The 20,121-nt window shown below is 34.6% G+C and overlaps 1 protein-coding gene across 1 annotated transcript; it reads left to right on the top strand.

Annotated features, from left to right (window-relative positions):
* Positions 1-2,922: 2,922 nt before the first annotated feature.
* Positions 2,923-14,233, top strand: LOC583302 (tetraspanin-33). The gene is made up of 7 exons (XM_783217.5): positions 2,923-3,381; positions 5,441-5,635; positions 7,060-7,134; positions 9,517-9,612; positions 10,010-10,186; positions 10,710-10,826; positions 11,617-14,233. Exons 1-7 carry the CDS (start codon positions 3,298-3,300, stop codon positions 11,740-11,742), a joined length of 870 nt encoding a protein of 289 aa, XP_788310.1. The 5' UTR covers positions 2,923-3,297; the 3' UTR covers positions 11,743-14,233.
* The last annotated feature ends 5,888 nt before the right edge of the window (positions 14,234-20,121 follow it).

Raw genomic sequence — 20,121 nt, 5'->3', positions numbered from 1 at the left:
TGTGGTGAAAAATAGTAGCTGCGTTGCTTGCAACAATGGTCCCAGAGTGTGCTCACTTGTCTATGAGTTTCAAGGTACAGGGGGGTGTTTCACAAAGCCTTTTTCCAGTGACAAATGACAAAAATAGGTGACAAATTTGCTGATAACCAATCAGAAGCAAGGATTTCAGTAGCTTATAACAAAAACTGTCATTTGTCACTGATGACAAATTTTGTGAAACGCCCCTCCAGGAGTGTGAAGCGCTCTATGCTTGAGTCATTTTTTTATGGCGGTTCATGATGTCATATGTGAACACAACTTTAGATGTAGATATTCATGCATGAAATGATGATGTAAAAATTCCTCCTGTTTACCATGCAAACATTGGATGAAGATGTGATTAATGTATATTGAGTTTGAGTGGTCAAACTGATTAGGTTTTGGAGTTAGGATAGCTGAAATGTTATGATTTTAGTACAAATGAGATCAAATTAATAGCTTTGAAACTTTAACTTTGGCACACAGGTGAAAGAAGGCATTACACATGTCCCCTCAATGAAAATATATCACTGTTGATCAGTTGGAAATTATCCTTGACATTTATTAAATTTACCACAAAATATTTTCTTCTATTTCGATTAATCTAATTTTAGTTCAATATTGTACATGAACCTTTGAGTTAAGTCCATTTTATTTTATTTTCTTGGAGAATACATTTTAAATTTTCAAATGACTAGATAACAACACAACTTGTTTTTACTATTACATCTCATTAGCTCTAGATTGGTAAAGGCATTCAGTCTGCTGGTCGAAAATGCAGTTTATGTTCACTGTTCAATGAAGAAAAAGTTAATATTGAAATGCAAAAGTGAAATAAATGCATGCTCCATTTATTTCTGTACCTTGCAGCGAATAAAGTTTTATGCAAAAATAAGTGTCTATTCTGTTGTGATTATTTTGTTTTTATATATTCTAAAATGCTTGAGGGCTTTAACATGAAAGCACTCATAATTGATTTAGATGATGTAACCACACAGATAAAATTATGTTGGTGTGCTTTGAGTTATGTTATAGCTTTTTTATTATGTATTTCAAAGTTTAACTTTCAACATTTAAAAAATTACATCAAATAGCTTTCATCTTTCATTGTGGTTTACCCCAAATATTCAATACATAATATTTACATTTACTCAAAGGCTACAGTGCACAACGGCTAGTGTCACTCTTGTGAAACCTTTTTCTACTTTTGTTTTTTGCGGGTTGTTGGTTCACTGTGATGTCCACATCTCAATTTTCTCACACCATCAGACAAGAGAGAAGGAGAGAGGGAAGAAGGGAGTGACGGGGAGTGTGGGAGGGAGAGAGAGAGAGAGAGAGAATGAACAAACGATAAACTGCATGGTACCTACTTCTTTTTTTTATAAATGGTGTTTGTTTTCATTTTAAGTGACTGAATTGTTGATATTCTATCTTTAAGATTGATGCATGGATTAGGTTTTACTCCATACACTCTAGCAAGTGTTTGAAATGGAACATCTAAAAGTTTCCTAAAAAATACCTGATTTGAAAATACACCAAAGGCAGATTCTTGTCATATTTCTTCAGTGTACTTTTCTTTGAATAATTTTTCAAAATATTATGGGGGCACAAGCTATATCCTACCCCCAATTTACCCCTGTAGCTCTCGAATGTATGTAACCTTATTTTGAAAGGCTTTTCAAAACCTGAATCCGTGAATATCCTATCATTGAGACATCTCTCTCTCTCTCTCTCTCTCTCTCTCTCTCTCTCTCTCTCTCTCTCTCTTTCTTCTTCTTCTTCTTCGTCTACTTCTTCTTCACATTCTTCTTTTTTCTTCTTCTTCTTCCTTCTTCTTCTTTTTCTTCTTCTATTTATTCCTTCTCTTCTTCTCCCCTGTTTCTTTTTTTCTCACTTTTTCCTTTCTTGATCCACCGTTTTAAATAGCAAGTAAGAGGGTGTATAATCATACCCCTGCTTTTGATTAAACGTAGGTCAAATATCAGACGGTTGAGGGTCGTATTTCATGGAAATCTTTTTTTTTTCTTGCAGTTTTTCGATAAGGTATATCTCGCCATCTCTCTCTCTCTCTCTTTCTCTCTTTCTTTTTTTCTCTCTTTTTATTTGAGTCCCTCTAATATTCTCTCTAGTACGTATCTCTCTCCTTCCCTTTCGCTCTTACTTTCTCTCTCTTTCTCTTCTAGTCGCACATCAAAACAAACAATCTCCAAACGGTCTACTTGTTTTCGCTTCCTAAAGAACGTTCGGAGTGATGAAATTAACTTGACCCAACTTTGGGCCTTGGTCCTTAAAACATTGACGTCCGGTTCCCGACAAATGTAATAATCTGAGTATGCCTACAATAACCTCAGCTCTAATGATTGTATGTATATTATATATATATATATATCTCTCTCTCTCTCTCTGTGCCTGTCTCTCTCTGTCCGTCTCTGTCTGTCTGTCTGTCTCTCTCTCTCTCTTTCTTCCTTTCTCTCTCATTTTTATCTCCCTCTCTTTTTTATCTCCCTCTAATATTATTTCTAGTATCTCACTCCTTCCCTTTCGCTCTTATATCTCTCTCTTTCTCTTTTAGTCGCACATCAAAACAAACAAACTCCAACGGTCTAGTTAGTTTCGCTTCCTATGTGACAGTTATTGTTTCCTTTCCGAAAGAAAGTTCGGAGTGATGAAATTGACTTGACCCAACTTTGGGCCTTGGTCCTCAAAACATTGACGTCCGGTTCCCGACAAATGTAGTAATCTGAGTATGCCTACAATGGTTAACCTCAGCTCTAATGATTGTATGTATATTATATCTCTCTGTGTCAGCTCTATAGCTATGCCCATTGTACAATGATATGGTTCGGTGCATAGACACAAACAATTCACGACCTACAGCATTCAACCGGTTGCAAGCAGCGAACCCACGCGAAGAACTTCCTTGCCTCTTTTGTTGTTTACTAAGAAAAGAGTGATAGCGGTGGTGCCAATAATGTTGGGCGGGGGCATAGGATAAGTGTTATGGTCTATTGTCATTTCTTGAAGCGGGTTCAGTGAGCTACATCAGTATTCAATCTACATATTGATGGAGAAACTGCCCACAGTTGTATAGTGGCGTGAATACTATACACGGTTTGTTGGGGAAACCATACAGCACTGGATCGGGTTAGTGTTCCTAGATATCGTAACAGGTGTTATCTACGTTAGATAGCTGTTAATTACTGGCAGTGGAAGCCTTGCGACCAGCACTACACAGCTAGCTAGCTATCGTCCACACATTCAACGTGGAGAGAGTTCAAAATGGTGGCGCCTGAGCGAATACCGAATAACGTCATCAACCCGTGTGTGAAGTATACACTGTATGCCCTCAGTTTTCTCTTCTGGGTAAGGAATTTTATATTATCACGAGATCAGAAGGTATAGAGGTATAATATATTGAATGAACATTACACGACATACGACATGGATTACACATTTTTTATACCACCTGTGACTGAGTCTTGTGTTTGCTTTTGATTAATGATAAACAGATCATGTGTTATTATTTTTTGTGCTATTTAAATTTTAACATTTTAATGACGATTCCGCTGTATGTTTGAAATGGAAATATCTGTATTGTGTTACAAGTATATGGTCGAAGTTTAACAGAACACCAAAAATAATATATGAACAAATAGGCAAATATTTTTCTTTTGAATGAGAAATATTGCATGGAAATATTCCACCTTCGGTTTAATATTGTTTTTCTTGTCCAAAAACAAAAGAGATGAAAAACCGAAATGTCAACTCTAGCTCTCTCTTTGAATGGATTGATTATGTGATGTTTTTTATATGATAAATTTTTGTATTAATATTACAGCAGAGCACCAATAATAATATCTGTAAAAATAGGGAAATATTTGTCTTTGGAACAAGAAATATTGCATGGAAATATTCCACTTTTGGTTCAAGTTTTTTCCTTTGCCAAAAACAAAAGATATGAAAAACCAAAATGTCAACTCTAGCTCTATCTTTGAATGGATTAATAACGTCAGATGTTTGTGATACGATATCTTTTTGTATTAATATTACAACAGAACACCAATAATGATTTCAGAAAAAAATATGGAAATATTTGTCTTTTGAATGAGAATATTGCATGGAAATATTCCACCTTCGGTTTAAGTTTTTTTTTCTTTTCCAAAAACTAAAGGGATAAAAAAAAAAAAGGTTGACTCTAGCTCTTTCTTTGAATAGATTGATGAAATCAGATGTTTTTTATATGATATATTTTGTATTATTACCACAAAAAAATGTCAACCTTAAATGGGACAGCATAAACAATTACATTCTTCCAACCAGGAATTTATAAGTGATGTAATGTCTTATGTTTATGAAATCATTGCATTATATCAGAGGTTTCTTCAAAAAGTGTGCTAAAGACTTCCGAGAGAGAAGAACCATGAGTAAAGCATTTGCTAAAATATAAGATTTGTAGTAAAAACTGAAAAGCAAAAGAGTACAAGGTGCTACTTATTTTCAGAAACCTTGAAAAATGCTGTCATGATTTTCTTTTGTTTATATTTAGTACATCTATCTGTAAAGCGCATAGAGACATTTTAATTAAGCGCTATATAAAAGCGGAATATTATTCACTAGAAAATGCTGAATTGATTTTACAATGTAAGAATTGTTCTCTACAAAATTAAGATGAAAGTTGATTTTGTTTTGGTTAAAAATGGAAATATACATAGCATGTGTTTAAGGCCAGACAGGCATTAAATCTTTTGCTCCAAAGAGATAATGGGGTTGAAACAATAGAGTCATTTTCTCTTTGCACTCATTGCTCCAAACTAAGTATGGAAATGTCAATATATAGGATATCATTTTCTGCAAAACATGTTATTAAATGATTCTGTCATGTCAAATACCCGGTTTCCTTGAAGAAGAAGAAATTGGTTACAATACATGTAATTATAAAATTAAGTAATGTTTGGAATTTAAGTGTAGAGTGACACTATCATTCACCGTTTTATAACAAGATGTAAAGATGAATTTTATTAAATTAGATATTAAATTTCAACTCTATGAAGCCTTTATTTGAAATGAAAAAAACTCTGTGGAATATACATTTACTTACAATGGAAGAAGAACTAAAAAAAAAAAGGAGAAGAAAGATTGAGGAAAAGAAGAAGAAGGAGAATAAATAGAAGAAGAAGACATAAAAGAAGAAGAAGTACAAGGAGAAAAATATGTAGAAGAAGAAGAAGGAGAAAGAGAATACATAGAAGGAGGAGGAGGAGGAAAAAAGAATGTCTGTCACATTCCTACTGTGTACATTTCAATTTTTTTTTAAAATCCAATGTGGGTGGTTCCTGTATCAAGGCTAGACAAATTAATGTGAATAACAATCAACAGATTAACATTTCTCTGTTTTCAAATTTGTATCCATCCACTCCACCAGCTGGTATGTTGGTTTGTATTAGGTATAGGTATCTGGGCCTTGGTGGAGAGAGGAGACAATGTCAAAGTCACATCATACCTGGACTTCTTCACAGATCCTGCCATCGTCATGGTGGTCGTCGGCGGTCTTGGGATCATACTTAACTTCGCTGGGTTCATTGGCGCCCTCAGAGAGAACTGCTGTCTTCTGACTTTTGTAAGTATTCCACTTTTATGAGTTCATCCCTCAACAATATATTTTAAAGAGAATATGATTTGTTTAGAGAGCATATTTCCACTTTGTTGAATACATTAATACTTATTTTGTGACTGCTTCTTGCTTAGAGCAGAGGGTGTGGGGTTATGGTAGCATGCAAGGAGAACTGATGTCTTCTGACTTTTGTAAGCATTTCACTTTTATGAGTTCATCCCTCAACAATATATTTTAAAGAGAATTGTTTTGTTTAGAGTCAGAGGAGCATACTTTTACTTTGTTGAATACATTAATACTTATTTTGTGACTGGTTCCGGCTCAGAGCAGAGGGTGTGGAGTTATTGTAGCAATGAAAATTGTTGAATACAGTGTCATGAGTTTGCCAGATATTTAAAGGTAAAGACCAGTATTGGAAACGCTCCAATTTCAAAAAATGAAAAGGAAGCTCTCATTACCAATCATGTGAAAGAATATGTTTTGACTAATACATGATGATAAAAAATTTGCCGGGAAACTGCCTACTAATTGATATATTTGGTATATTAGTTTATCTATTGGCCTGTGAGAGATAAATGCACATGTCGCGCACGTGTGCGTAAAGTCCCATATACATCTTTCTGTGTACAATGCTTGTAACTTTATCAAGACTGGGCCAAATTTCTTATCATTTTGATGATTCCAGAACCTTGCAGTACACACCAATACTTATATGCTAGATGAACAACTTTTTCTGATCGATTCCACAACGTTTCTTTCACAATGCAATCGCATGACCATAACTGGTCCTAATCTTTAATGATACATCCACAGTTAATAATTATAAAGTTGCATTTTATTATTTTTCCTATACGTTTGAAACGTCTAATATTGTTCAAAAAACAATAGGCAAATAAAGAGTTTTGGCATCAAATGATATAACATGATGGTATTAACTTATAAAATTTCCTGGACATAGTTTTCTGATGGAATATAAATTTGGATATCAAAGTCATTGATATACATGTATTTCTATCGATTTTGGCTTTGGCAGCTTGCCATTATGTATACACTGTATATATCACCGAACAAGATTGACCGTATCAGATATACCCAATAATATTCAACCTTGAAGGGTGTTTGTGGTCTATGACACCTAACAGAGCAAGACAAAAAGAGAGAAGAAATTCTGTTCTAGACTGGAGCTTAAACTTACAATTTCAACCTCCATATTCTGTTCAATGTGTGAAAACAAACCAAAAAGAAATGGGAGCCTTGTGCTGCAGACCTATTGCAAGTCATACTATTTTTGTCCCTTTGGCCTTCAAATGGGGGCTGTTATGCTGGATAGGAAACTGTGTAGGAGGCACCATTGAATTTCTTATGTACATTTCTATACTGTTTTACCAGTAGGTCTTTCTTTCTTATTGTATTTTTATTTTGTCTTGCAGTTTTATCTGTCTATGATCCTCATCTTCATCTTAGAAGTTACAGCTGGTATCCTGGCATTTGCTTTCAGTGGACAGGTATGTTGAACCTTTCAATATGGCATAGTGGGAGGGGGGCAGAACCTTTCAATATGATATAGTGGGAGGGGGGCAGAACCTTTCAATATGATATAGTGGGAGGGGGGCAGAACCTTTCAATATGACATAGTGGGAGGGGGGCAGAACCTTTCAATATGATATAGTGGGAGGGGGGGCAAGAACCTTTCAATATGATATAGTGGGAGGGGGCAAGAACCTTTCAATATGATATAGTGGGAGGGGGGCAAGAACTTTTTGATATGATATAGTGGGAGGGGGGCAAGAACCTTTCAATATGATATAGTGGGAGGGGGGCAAGAACCTTTCAATATGATATAGTGGGAGGGGGGCAAGAACCTTTCAATATGATATAGTGGGAGGGGGGCAAGAACCTTTCAATATGATATAGTGGGAGGGGGCAAGGGGCATGTCCTTCCGCACACTAAAGTGCCTTAAATGAATTGTTATAAGAAAGTGGTATGAGAAGCAGTATGCCTTTCTTAAATAAAGATTCTGAATATGGAGATTAATATATCAGAGAACAATTAAAAACTGAACTCCACCATCAAATATTTACAGTTCTCCCCTCACTCCTCCTCCTCCTCTGCACAGAGTGGGATTTCCCTTCCAACAAATATTCAGGCTCACTATTGTAAAGTCAAAGCTTTACAATAGCGCTATTGTGCACTATTGTAAGATGACTGACTGATAGTTCCAATATTTGCATGCCAAGTAGTAGACCTGGGATGTCTGCATGTAACATCTAACAAAGACATAGGAGCAAATATTTTTACAGCACACAAAGTTACATGTATTTCAACTCTAAAGCCCCCGCCCTTTTTTTGTAGTTTAAAGTTCTGGATGTATGCTATGTAAATATTTTTCCAGACCGAGTCACAGCTAGTGTAATGTTTCAATTACCAATTAAAGTGCTATATGTCACCTAACATCTGTTCCTTCATGACCATGCACTGCACTCTAATCCAACGGGGTCTGCCATTCATAAGGACCGCTATTCATAATTTGAGAAAAGAGTCGTTATTCATAAGGATCGCTATTCATAATCGAAGTAGAGGGTAGCCATTCATAATATAAGAAGAGGGTCGCTATTCATAATACAAGAAGACGGTTACTTCTCGTGTTATGAGTAGCGGTCCTTATGAATAGCGGCCTTCATGTATAGGAAGTTATATAATATGAATAGCGGTCCTTATGACTAACGAGGTCACCCCAATCCAACGTATAAAAGCGTTCAAAGTGAATAGAAAGCAAATATGTTTCAAATAAAGTTGAGTGTCTATAAATCAAATTTTGCATGAAATAAAAATGTATTGTATTTGTGTGATGTTTGATATTCAAGGACAATTATATAATCAACTCTCTCTCATCTCTGTATAACTCATTCATTTTCCTTTCCTTTTCCATGTTTTCTATATCTCGCTCCCTCTCTTTCTCATCTCTGTCACTTCTTTCTCTCTCTTTCTCTGTAATTTGTTCCCTTTCTCTGCTCCCTGATGTCCATATTCTCTCTCTCTCTCTCTCTCTCTCTCTATCCCTCTTTCATTCTCTCTTTATCTCTACCCCTCTCTCTATATCTTTTATCGCTTTATTACTCATTTTCCTTCCCTTTCCCATATTTGTTATACACTGTATATCTCGCTCCCTCTTTTTCTCATCTTTTTCTCATCTTTGACTATTTATCTCCCTTTCTCTGTCTCTCCCTTTCTCTCACTTTATTTTTCTTTGTCTCTCTCTTTCTCTTGTCTCTATAATTTGTTTTCTTTCTCTGCTCTTATGTCCATATTCCCCCATTTCTCTCTCTCTCTCTCTCTCTCTCTCTCTCTCTCTCTCTCTCACTCTCTCTCTTTATCTCTCTCTATGTCTCTCTCTCTCTCTCTATGTCTCTCTCTCTCCCTCTCACTCTCTCTCTCTCTTTATCTCTCTCTCTTTATCTCTCTCTATGTCTCTCTCTCTCTCTCTCTCTCTCTATGTCTCTCTCTCTCTCTCTCTCTCTCTCTCTCCCTCTCACTCTCTCTCTTTATCTCTCTCTCTTTCTCTTGTCTCTATAATTTGTTTTCTTTCTCTGCTCTTATGTCCATATTCCCCCATTTCTCTCTCTCTCTCTCTCTCTCTCTCTCTCTCACTCTCTCTCTTTATCTCTCTCTATGTCTCTCTCTCTCTCTCTATGTCTCTCTCTCTCTCACTCTCTCTCTTTATCTCACTCTCTCTCTTTATCTCTCTCTCTATGTCTCTCACTCTCTCTCTTTATCTCTCTCTCTATGTCTCTCTCTCTCTCTCTCTATGTCTCTCTCTCTCTCTATGTCTCTCTCTCTCTCTCTCTCTCCCATCTGACCATATGTCTTTGTCTTTGTCTACCCGTAGTTTTTTACAGCAGTCGATGAGGTAGTTGAATCAGCAATAATGAACTACAGACAGGACGGAGATACAACAAACTTCATTGATTACGCACAAAGAACGGTAGGTACCTGCATGCATGTCATCTAGTCCAGTAGTGATTTATAGATTTACGTCAAGGTTTCTACACGTATCTTATTACCTGGGATATTACAAAGTCACTTCAGCTATTACATCTCTGAAATTGTTCAGGGTTTATTTGCGAATTGCACTAAGTGTAAACAACATTTGATGCATGAATGTATTACTCATTGTTCCAAATTTATTTTCAATCTTATTTTTCACTGCATGTGTTTGAGTTTGAGTTTTATTAACAACAAAAATAATATTAAGTAAAACATAATCAAGCAATATTATATAATTCCTCTTCCCTTGACATGTTCCTCTCTTCTTTTACGTCTCAATAAACAATTTTCTTCAAACCATATTTTTAATTGTTAATGATTAAATCCTGTTTTAGCTTGAGTGCTGTGGTGGTGATGGAGGTTATAGGGATTGGACCCTCAATCGATACTACAACTGCTCTGACTCTAACCCAAGCATAGAGCGGTGTGGCGTTCCTTACTCATGCTGCCGTACTGTATCCGATGATGATATTATCAACACACAGTGTGGCTTCAATGTCCAGAGATCAGAGGTATGTCTCGTATCACAATGATTACAACGTAGCCTTCATTATTGCATTTTAATGGTAAGATGTGGGAGAATATTTGGAAACAGAATTCCCAGTAAATTGCTTAGTGAAAGCATCCTATAACAAGTCTATTGTTTGATTTAGAAAAACAATTAAAGCCCCTCTAAAGTGTTGGGACCTCCAACAATTTGATGGCAAAATTTCACTTAAATTGTATCATAATGTGAAATAGGATGTCATTCAAGACTCATTCCTGCAAGGATTTTCAAAACAAATGTGTTTGAAGTCGAAAATTGATTGAAAATTAGGTTTTCTGTGTACAACAGAAAACCCAAATTATGTAACTTTTATCAATATTTGTCTTCCAGCCTACTTAATCTACCTTTTTAGTATGTTTGGCAGTAAATAGAGTGTGATATTTACCCATTTTTCATATGAAGATATTTTCCACTCCTGCCAAATTGACAGTTGACTCCCTTCTTTTAGCGACCATTACGAGCACATATATTTAAATTTCTTTTCCTAGTCGGCTGAAATTATTGATACGATATATATCATTGGATGCGTCGACGGTTTTGTGCTATTTGTGAACGAGAAGAGCTTGATCGTTGGTCTGACTATCTTCGGAATCGCTCTCATTCAGGTGAGTAAATGACCTATCTACTAGTATACTCAGAGAAGAGAGACTGACTATCCAGAGATAGTCAAGTATAGACTTTCCTCTGAGTGGAGAGAGTGACTATCTTTAGAGACGTTCTCATACAGGTTTAAAATTTGTACTGAATCAGCCGAATTTGACTCTCTTTGGAGTTAATCATTATATCAACTGGTACTCACGGAGGAAAGACTGACTATCTTTCGAGTCAATCATTATATTAACTGATACTCAGGGAGGAGAGACTGACTATCTTTGGAGTCACACTCATACAGAATGAGTAAATCATGACTGTATATACTAATTACTCAGAGAGGAGAGTCCTAATATCTGTAGAGTCACTGACATGGAGGTTAGTAATTCCTCAGTGTTACAGTACTAATTGGGCACTCAGAGAAAAGTATATTTACATCAATGATGCTTCATGCAGTTATTGACTTGTCTAAAACCATATGGTTGTTTTCAGTACATTAGGAGCTATTTACCAATAGATATTAACTAGTAGTATTTATAAATAAAAGTATTTCTTCTTCTTTTTTTCTTCTTTTTCTTCCCCTTCCTTTTCTTCCCCTTCCTTTTCTTCTGTAAGAAATATGAAAATATGCTTGTTTCTGCAATTTCTGGGGATGTTTTTTTTAAAAATATTATTCAAATTTAAAAAAAAGTGTCTGTTAATGAATTAGCTTGTCCTATTTGTATTCAGTCAGGACATCTAACTTTGCTTCTTGACAATAATACATTTTTATATCTTTTAATCTTTCTCCATTTCTTGATTTAGCTGCTGGTGATGCTTCTGGCCTTCATCCTGAGCAGACAGATAGAGAAGGAATATGAATTCTATGAAGAGTTTAAAAATAGGGGCCTTACTGGAATATCCACTGTGTCTGGTGGGAACCGTTTCTAACTGCTTTGAACCACTTCAAACCACATTTTCAGAAATGTGGACCCTGATTTGACATCGTATAACTTCAAAATTTATCTTACAAAAGGTAATGAAAATTATATAATAAAATACAGGTATGCAGTGGTATACATGTACTAGATACATGCTTTTAACCACTTTCTGAATATTCAACGTTGTGTGAGGTTTTATGGAAATGGCAATACATGTGTATAAATATCATATGGTCAGTTTTTGTTTTTGAGGGATGTTGTCAGATCTGAACTTTTAGAATTGATTTCCATATGGGCGTCCGTTTAATGCATTCTCTATAAATTTAACTTCATATGGTGTCTATGAAGTTGTTTTGCAGTCGAAAGTAAATATATGCTATATAGTGAGATGGATTTGCAATTTCATATAGTGTGATTGAATTGAATTGAAATTGAATACATTAATATAGAATCTTATCTATGTTGAGAAATTCAAAGAGGTCGATTGTAGGAAAATATGTCAATTAAAAATGTCAATAACATTCTTGGGAATGTATATGTTTTTTAAGATAACAAAATGGCTGAATATATATTGTACATTTACATTAAAAATGTATACATCTACATAAAAAACTTAAGGTATCGTCAAACATACTGAGATATTTGTTAAAACTACGATATGTGACATTCACAAAGATGTGAGTTGTTTTGGGGTAACTCAATCTCCTTTAAAGGAAGGATGTCTGCAGTATTAGTACTGTTACCCATAAAGTTGGAATAATTTCATTGCTCACCTCTTTTCATGAAATTATTGTGACTATATGGTTTATTCTCGAAAGATATATTTTATTTCTTCTCAAAACTTTATTTACAAATCTCTATGATTATTTAGATTGAACAATAACGTTCTGAGAAGTTATCAGCTTTAGCTATCAAGAATGTACCATATTGTCAAAATTATTTCATGGAAAGAGATGAGAGGGCAAAATTACCCGTACTCCAACTTTATGGGAAACAGTGTATTATCAAACTTGTAAATATGACCTGACCCAGGAGGAAATAGCAAACTATCGCTTACAATTTGTAATGTATTTCTTGTAAGTTTGATCATAGGGATGTCAAACTGGCTACATATTTGAGCTGCTTTTTGATACTTTACCTTCCATTTTATTTGTCTTTCTAATCACATTCCTGTGCCTTCAAGTACTACATTGTTAGTGAACAAATCAATTTGTTTGGAAAAGCAGAGCTTTTTGAAAATGATCATAGTGTTAAAACCGTTTAAGATAGTTATGAAAGGCTTCATACGCTTACTCTAAAATTGTGTTAATTTGACGCAGCATAAGAGCATGTCAAAAGGAAAAGAAATGATGAGGTTCATGACAAATTAAAAATAGAGAAAAATAATGTAGTGTATATATTCTTAGTAAAAGACTAAAGGCGATTATTATTTTTCTTTGCAGCTATTGCTACTTATTCCACAATTTTTTGTCTTATATAACTTTGTAAGTGCAAAGAATTGTATGGGATGTAAATGTACAAGCTTTTATCTATATACATGTATTTGTTAATGAGTCCGGCTATTCAAGATTATTTGACTTTCAAATTGAAATTGATGAAATCTATATATTTATATACCCCGTAATAATATTGTAACTTAATACACCACTGCGCTATGGTTTTGGACATGGTATCCATATAAGAATATTATTGTTGTTTTTATTTTGTTAGCATTCTAGTGTTTCAAAGAAGAAATTGTCACACAAGCAGTATATTCATAGTGATGCAGTATTACTTCATACTCTTCGATGTGACCAACTGATTGTAGCTATAAAGAATAGTCAGGTATATATTTGTTTAAGAAACTTTTTTCTGTACCGGGTATCTTATTTTATCTGTTCAGAAGTATATATATATATATATATATATTGCAACCATTAACTTTATCTAAATCAAAACAGATACATGTATTGTACTAACAGATCAGGGTTTATTGAGAAGATACAGATACAATTGCTTTAGAAGAAGATATAATTTCTGTGGTCTGTGACCAATAGAATATGTGTAACTTTACATATTTGTAATATTGATTTTAAAAACATGTTGCATTTTCAAATTCAAAATAACCGTTTAGAGATGGAATTAATAAAGTCTGTATAAATGTGAGTTTAATGACACCCTTCTGGCTTTCAGCAGACAATAAACTTACAACTGTAACCAATTTTTCATTCCTACTTTCTGTTTAAAAAAAAGTACTTATACTTCTCGAGTGTCTTCAAAGTACACCTATAAACCTACAACTGAATCCAAATTAGATTAAGTATTCTCTATATTTGATGTTTCATATATTTTGATATTGAAATATTTGAATGAGAAAAAAGCTTTTGTACAATTTTTGAAGGGCTTTCAATGAATAAATCTCTTTCATTCTTTGTCTTCCCCATATGTGTATGTGCTTTGTACTAGTTTTGTATGAGCCTGAAAGACTGAAAACCAATTACATACATGTATATGCATCAATATATGCCTACTGTGTCTGTTTTATTTCATTGAGTGGTCTCTTCATGAGTTTCATTCATATTGATTAATGATGCTGATTCTGGGAATGAACGTGGTAATCATCAGCTTTCGTTGATCATTAGTTTCAAGGAGGAGGTCAATGTACATTAATTTAGATAGAAGTGATAAGGAGAAAAGATTAATGGCCAAAATATGAGCATTACATGACGGAAACAGATTGTGTTTTTAGGGAAATATATATCTACATATGTATACTGTTACATATAGTTGGTGTATTGTAGCAACTTTGCAGCTAAAATATCAAAGTATGAGACTTGAGACAAGTCCAATCTCCTGCAAACCAAAAAAGCGCAATTTGGAATATATTGTTATCCATAAAAAAAAACAAGTTAGAAGCATTAAAAGGTAATATTTTCCAAACCAGTTCACAAAATTGAAATTTTGAAACGAAATTTCTGTGTTTAAAAACAAATAATTGTCCTTCCTTTTTTTGCAATACTTGCCAAATGATTACCGGTAACCCTTTAATTTGAGACAGCTTCTACCTTTACAAATTTGCACCATTAAAAAGTTTGGACTCATATGCATATATTTGCTTCAGAGAATGGGGAATTTTGTAATGCAGGTATATTCCATGTTTGTTAATGGTTAATGAAGAGAAGGATAATCTGAATAAAGGAACAACGGCAGCAAGAATGGGAGATTGTTAAAGACAAAACACACTTTTAGATTAAAAAAGACAGAAAAGGCAGAGGTGAAGGGTTTGTATACTGGGAAACTGTGTGATAAAAGAGGACTTAAGACAAGAAGACAGATTGATACAAGATACAAATAGAAATGAAAGAAGGTGAGGTGAGGGGAGGGGAGGAGGAAAAAAATTGGGAGAAAATCTTTATACCGCTTACTTTGAATCTTTAGGTTATCTCGTCTGGTCGGGTGGTCGCATTACACAACCTTTTCATAAAACGAAAGCGTAAGATGATGCAACCTTTCATAGATTTGCTGTAGGGTTTTCACAAAGTGTTGGGTAAATTGGACCAGACCATTTTGTAGATGAGAGGGGTTTAATTCACAAACATTACCCATGACATTTCATGAATAAAGAGGCATGTTTTCACAAAAAGGCATTTCGAAGTAAGCTGGTACGATGTAGAATTGAGATTTTTTGTTTACAATGAAATGTACCACTTTTTTGAAAAAAATATATGCAATAAGGCCCTAATAATCCAACCAGTCCAATTTTCATTCTTGATTTACGAAAAACACAAAAACCTCAAATTTAGAAGGGGTATGAATTATGTAATAGTACATGTAGTCATCACTTCTCAACACCACAATCACATTCATTCACCCTCGCTTACTTTATTCATTCCATACCACTTATATTGAATACACAAAATAAAGGATGAAATATTGAAATGCAAAATGAATTTTTGTAATCAATGTTGCAATGAAAGGCAACAATTTTAATATGTTTCAGTTAAGCTTACTTTTAGCAAGACTTCTTCATATCAAAGAACTGAGCAATATATACAAAATCAATATATACATCTCACCAAGTAAATAACAGAAAGACAACGACCCGCAATTTGTTGAGTATCAGAGGAATTGCAAAACAAGAGAGAGCGAGAGAGAGAGAGAGAAAAAAAAAATAAAGTTCTGAAAGCACTAAGCTTACCCTAGTCTCGATACAGAGCCCCTCTATTCCTTCAATAATATTAGCATTGTGGGCATTTCAAGTTTGACGTACATGAGGTTTCTCTTTACAGGTATCGAGAAGACTCCCGACAGAAAAACATGTAGTACCAAGTTCATTGAAGAAAATATCTACTTCTATATTCAGATCATCCACAATGCATCTACAATGCATGTATGTACTAAATGCTAATACTCTTCTCCAGACGTTCTTACTATGGTTTACAGAAATGTAAAATACAGAACAAAAGTAACGCCAACAGAGCATGTACACAGGAGTCTGACTTACAGGTTTGAGTATTAAGCCAACAGAAAGACTACACACATGAGGCAGTAACTGGCTCTATATGACAATCAATTAAAACAAAAAAGTATCAAAAAATGTAAACTAAATATAAACAAATAATACAACATGTGTATACAAAGTATACAAAATATGCATAACAAACACACCCAAAATATTTGCACAATTTGCATCTGCAGCATGAAAATAATACATAATACATTAAATGAAACAAAACAAAGAAAAAGAAAAAGAAAGATAATTGCGTTTCGATCTGTTATGTTTATCTCTAGCATTTATACCATCTTGTGGCACCTACATGTACATGTTTATCAGATTAAATAGAACCTGTCACGTGAGGAAAGTATGAAGTTGCAAAATATCCTGCTATTTTAACTAGCCCGATCTCAAATTAGCCAGCTATTTTGCGTCTTCATCAGCCCGCAGTTGCAATTTGTCAAGAGAATATCCTGAGAAATCTTGGTCTTGTTTCCAAAATAGCCAGAGGAGGTGCGATAGCTCAGTCGGTAGAGCAGTGGTCTCATAATCCGGTGACCCGGGTTTGAAACCAAGTCAATGCGCTAGTGCCCTTTGGTAAGGCATTAATCCTCATTACCGGGTCCGTCGGAGAGGACCTAAAGCCGCCGGCCGTCTGGTTGCTTACTTACAAGCATTTATGCTTTCTTAGCAGTCAGGTAAATTAACCACCACCATTCAATATTGAGGGTTAGTTCTTTGAAGGCGTCACTGTGCTTTTGGGGAAATAGCGGGCTAATTTTCGCCCGTCTGAGCCAATGTGTGATGAGCGTATCGGTCTTGTGAAGACGCAATTTAGAGCTTCAGGAAAATATCCCAAGTCTGAAAATAGTGGGTTATTTTGCAACTTTGGACTGATGAAAACAGGCCTATATGGCAAAGTACTTCAACAGTATATTTTCCAACTTGTTGTGGCAGGACAGTATTTTTGAAAGCGTTTAAATGCACACATGGAAAGGCCACAATAAAACAGAATGGTTCTTATCAAGAATCATATGAAATTACATCATAGCAGTTAATACTTGTTCTTACACTGTAAGTCATATATCAAGAAGATTACAGGTACACGTATGGCTATAACAAATTATGTCAAGTCACAAAATTTTCTGTATTGAACAGATAAAGTAAGATTAAAAGAAAAAGAAAACAAAATAGATTAAATGAAACCTGTTGGCATGAACAACACCTATGATCAAATGGTGATCTGATATTTGTTCCAGCGACAATTATTTCAGGCTTTGTTTTATTGAAGGGATAGGGTTCGGCATAGGGTCGCAATTAGGTTTTACATTAGGCTTAGGGCAAGGGTTGCCAGTGACCGACGGCTTCAATTGTCTTGTGGTCAGAGTCAGGGTCAGGGTTAGGGCTAGGGTTTGGTCAAGGTTGGAACCACTTTACACAGGTCTGTGTGTTGTAAAACCATTACACTACATCTAGACCACACCACATGTTAACTGTCTTTAGAACATCAGGACATTACCTAACCTAAAGTTCAAGCTATTACATGTGTTTCAAGGTGTTTTCAAGGAGAATGATACAAAAATATAAATTTGACATATGAAGAAAAAATGTTGTATTTACATATAGAACTTCTGACTTTCATGTACAAAATTATGAGATATATTTTACTCAATAAACCCATTGGTATTACATGTAAGAATACAAAAAATATGCCCAATATCTATGAAAATGAAGAAGTTCTCTGGAGTGAGGTTTTGATGAAAGAAATTTTCAGGTCATTCAAAGTATTGGAGATCTCATATGTTATGATGTTGGAAGAATAATACAAAATATTTAACTTCGAAGAACTTTCAGAAACCAATTTAAGGGCAATTTGAATACCCCCTATTATATTACCTATAGATAGAAACCCATGTGTGAGCTATGGCTCAGTGGTGGAGCAGTGGTCTTGTATTAACCGGGAGGGCCCAGGTTCAAACCCAATGCGCCATTGCCCTTTGGTAAGGCATTAATCCTCATCTGACCAAGTCCCTCGGAGAGAACTTCAAGCCAAAGCCATCGGTCCCCTGCTTGCTTAAGTTCAGGCATACCCATGCTTTATTTTATAGCAGTCAGGTAAAACAAACAAACAATATGACATTGCTCACATATTAAAAAACAGGAGGGATATTGAAATTGTGTTAGATTGATTTTTCAGTCTTTGCATTTGTTGATTGTTGTGTTTGTTTTATTTTTAAATGAGCCGAAATGATCCCTCCATACACATGTACATCAACAGGAAATGTCTATTCTCTAAAAGATAATTCTACCACTCATTTTCTATATCTTATTACTCATTCTTACACTGAATTATTTATTCACAGGATTGTGTAAAATGCTACCGGTAATTGAGAACAGCATAAAAAGATGATTTCAAAGAACTTTAACAAATGGCAATACTTCAGTTTCCTAGCAACAGGCAAATTTTATGAATGGAAATAGGAAATTTAACTTATGTACATCACAAAATTACAAATATAAATGTTTTATAAACTTCTTTACAAATACATATTGCTTTTATGAAAAAGAAGGCTCAGGGAATAGTAAAATATGATCATGAAGACCAAATGCTCAAGATCGCTATAACTCTTATGCTTCCTATAAACACTGCTTGTTCCAGTCAGAGTTCAGTATTTTAAATCATTCAGATAGTATTTAAAATCGCTCTTATACCAAAATATTATTGAATGCTGATGTTTTGAGTATAGCATACAAGTTTATAACCCATCAAAACAGTTGTAACAAAACATTTTCTTTTATCAATTGGTCTCCTATAATATTTCAAGTTCGATACAAAAATTGCAGGTGTCAGGTGCAGAAAAGGTATGAAGGTGTACATTGTAAATTCTTTTGGGGTCATGAAATAACATTGTAGCACTTTTCAAGGTAACATGTCGTTTGAGGAGCACGCATGGACAGGCTTTTGACTAGAAAAAAGGCAGTTTCTTAACCCATCTGAGATCACGAGACAAATTTTTATGATTGGAATTTGGAAAATTTTGAATAGAAATTCTACTTTATCTACACACATGATTGGGCAGGAGAAAGGAGGAACCACGTACTGCAACGTATTGCTGAATGGAGCAATGAAGCGCAAAATAAGCAACTGACAAAAACGTTCATAGGAGGACCATGTAGCAAACAACTACTACTGTACATTCCTCGTTACACATTTGATTGATATATTACAATTAACAACTAAATTATTCATACTCCTTGTAAATTTGATGTTTTTTAGTTTTCATATTAACTCATGAATGAAAGATGGACGGGTTGAATTAGGGCCATTGTTTAATAAATACTTTTAGATGTAAGCTTTAGTATGTCAAATTCTCAAGAAACATAAAACGGGATGGATACATTTTTCACATACTTCAAATAATTACAAAACTTGTTCAGGGAATGAATAATTTAGTTGTCAACTGTACCTTTAGATCGGAAATATTCTTTTTATCAATAATTTGATAATAAGAGAAGAATGCGAGTAATAGCGACAGAATATACATGTACAAACAATGGAAAACTCTTATAAATATTATTTACAAACTAGTGCTTCAGTCACCATCATATTTCAATGTCAGAACACCAAATTGCATAGAGTAAATTGTGTAAAAGGTGTTAGCATAAGAACATGAATGAAATGCATGATCTTCAACCAGTGCTTTAATAGACATGTATTGGGGGAGGGGAGGGGTTGTGATCTACCAAGTAGCAACACTCCTATGTAAAAATACATAACCAATGTCTACCTCACTGACTTCTAAACTCAGTGGGCCTCTGAAACAGTGCTCTGGCATCAAGTGCTCAAACTTCATGTCCCCAAAAATATAGGGTTAGGGTTGAACTTGGGTTTAAAGATGAAGTTGAGTTCTGGTC

This window comes from Strongylocentrotus purpuratus, unplaced genomic scaffold (genome assembly GCF_000002235.5).
Source record: "Strongylocentrotus purpuratus isolate Spur 01 unplaced genomic scaffold, Spur_5.0 spur5_scaffold_15, whole genome shotgun sequence".
In the NCBI taxonomy this organism is placed as follows: Eukaryota; Metazoa; Echinodermata; class Echinoidea; order Camarodonta; family Strongylocentrotidae; genus Strongylocentrotus; species Strongylocentrotus purpuratus.
This window is presented reverse-complemented; position numbering and strand designations above follow the sequence as displayed.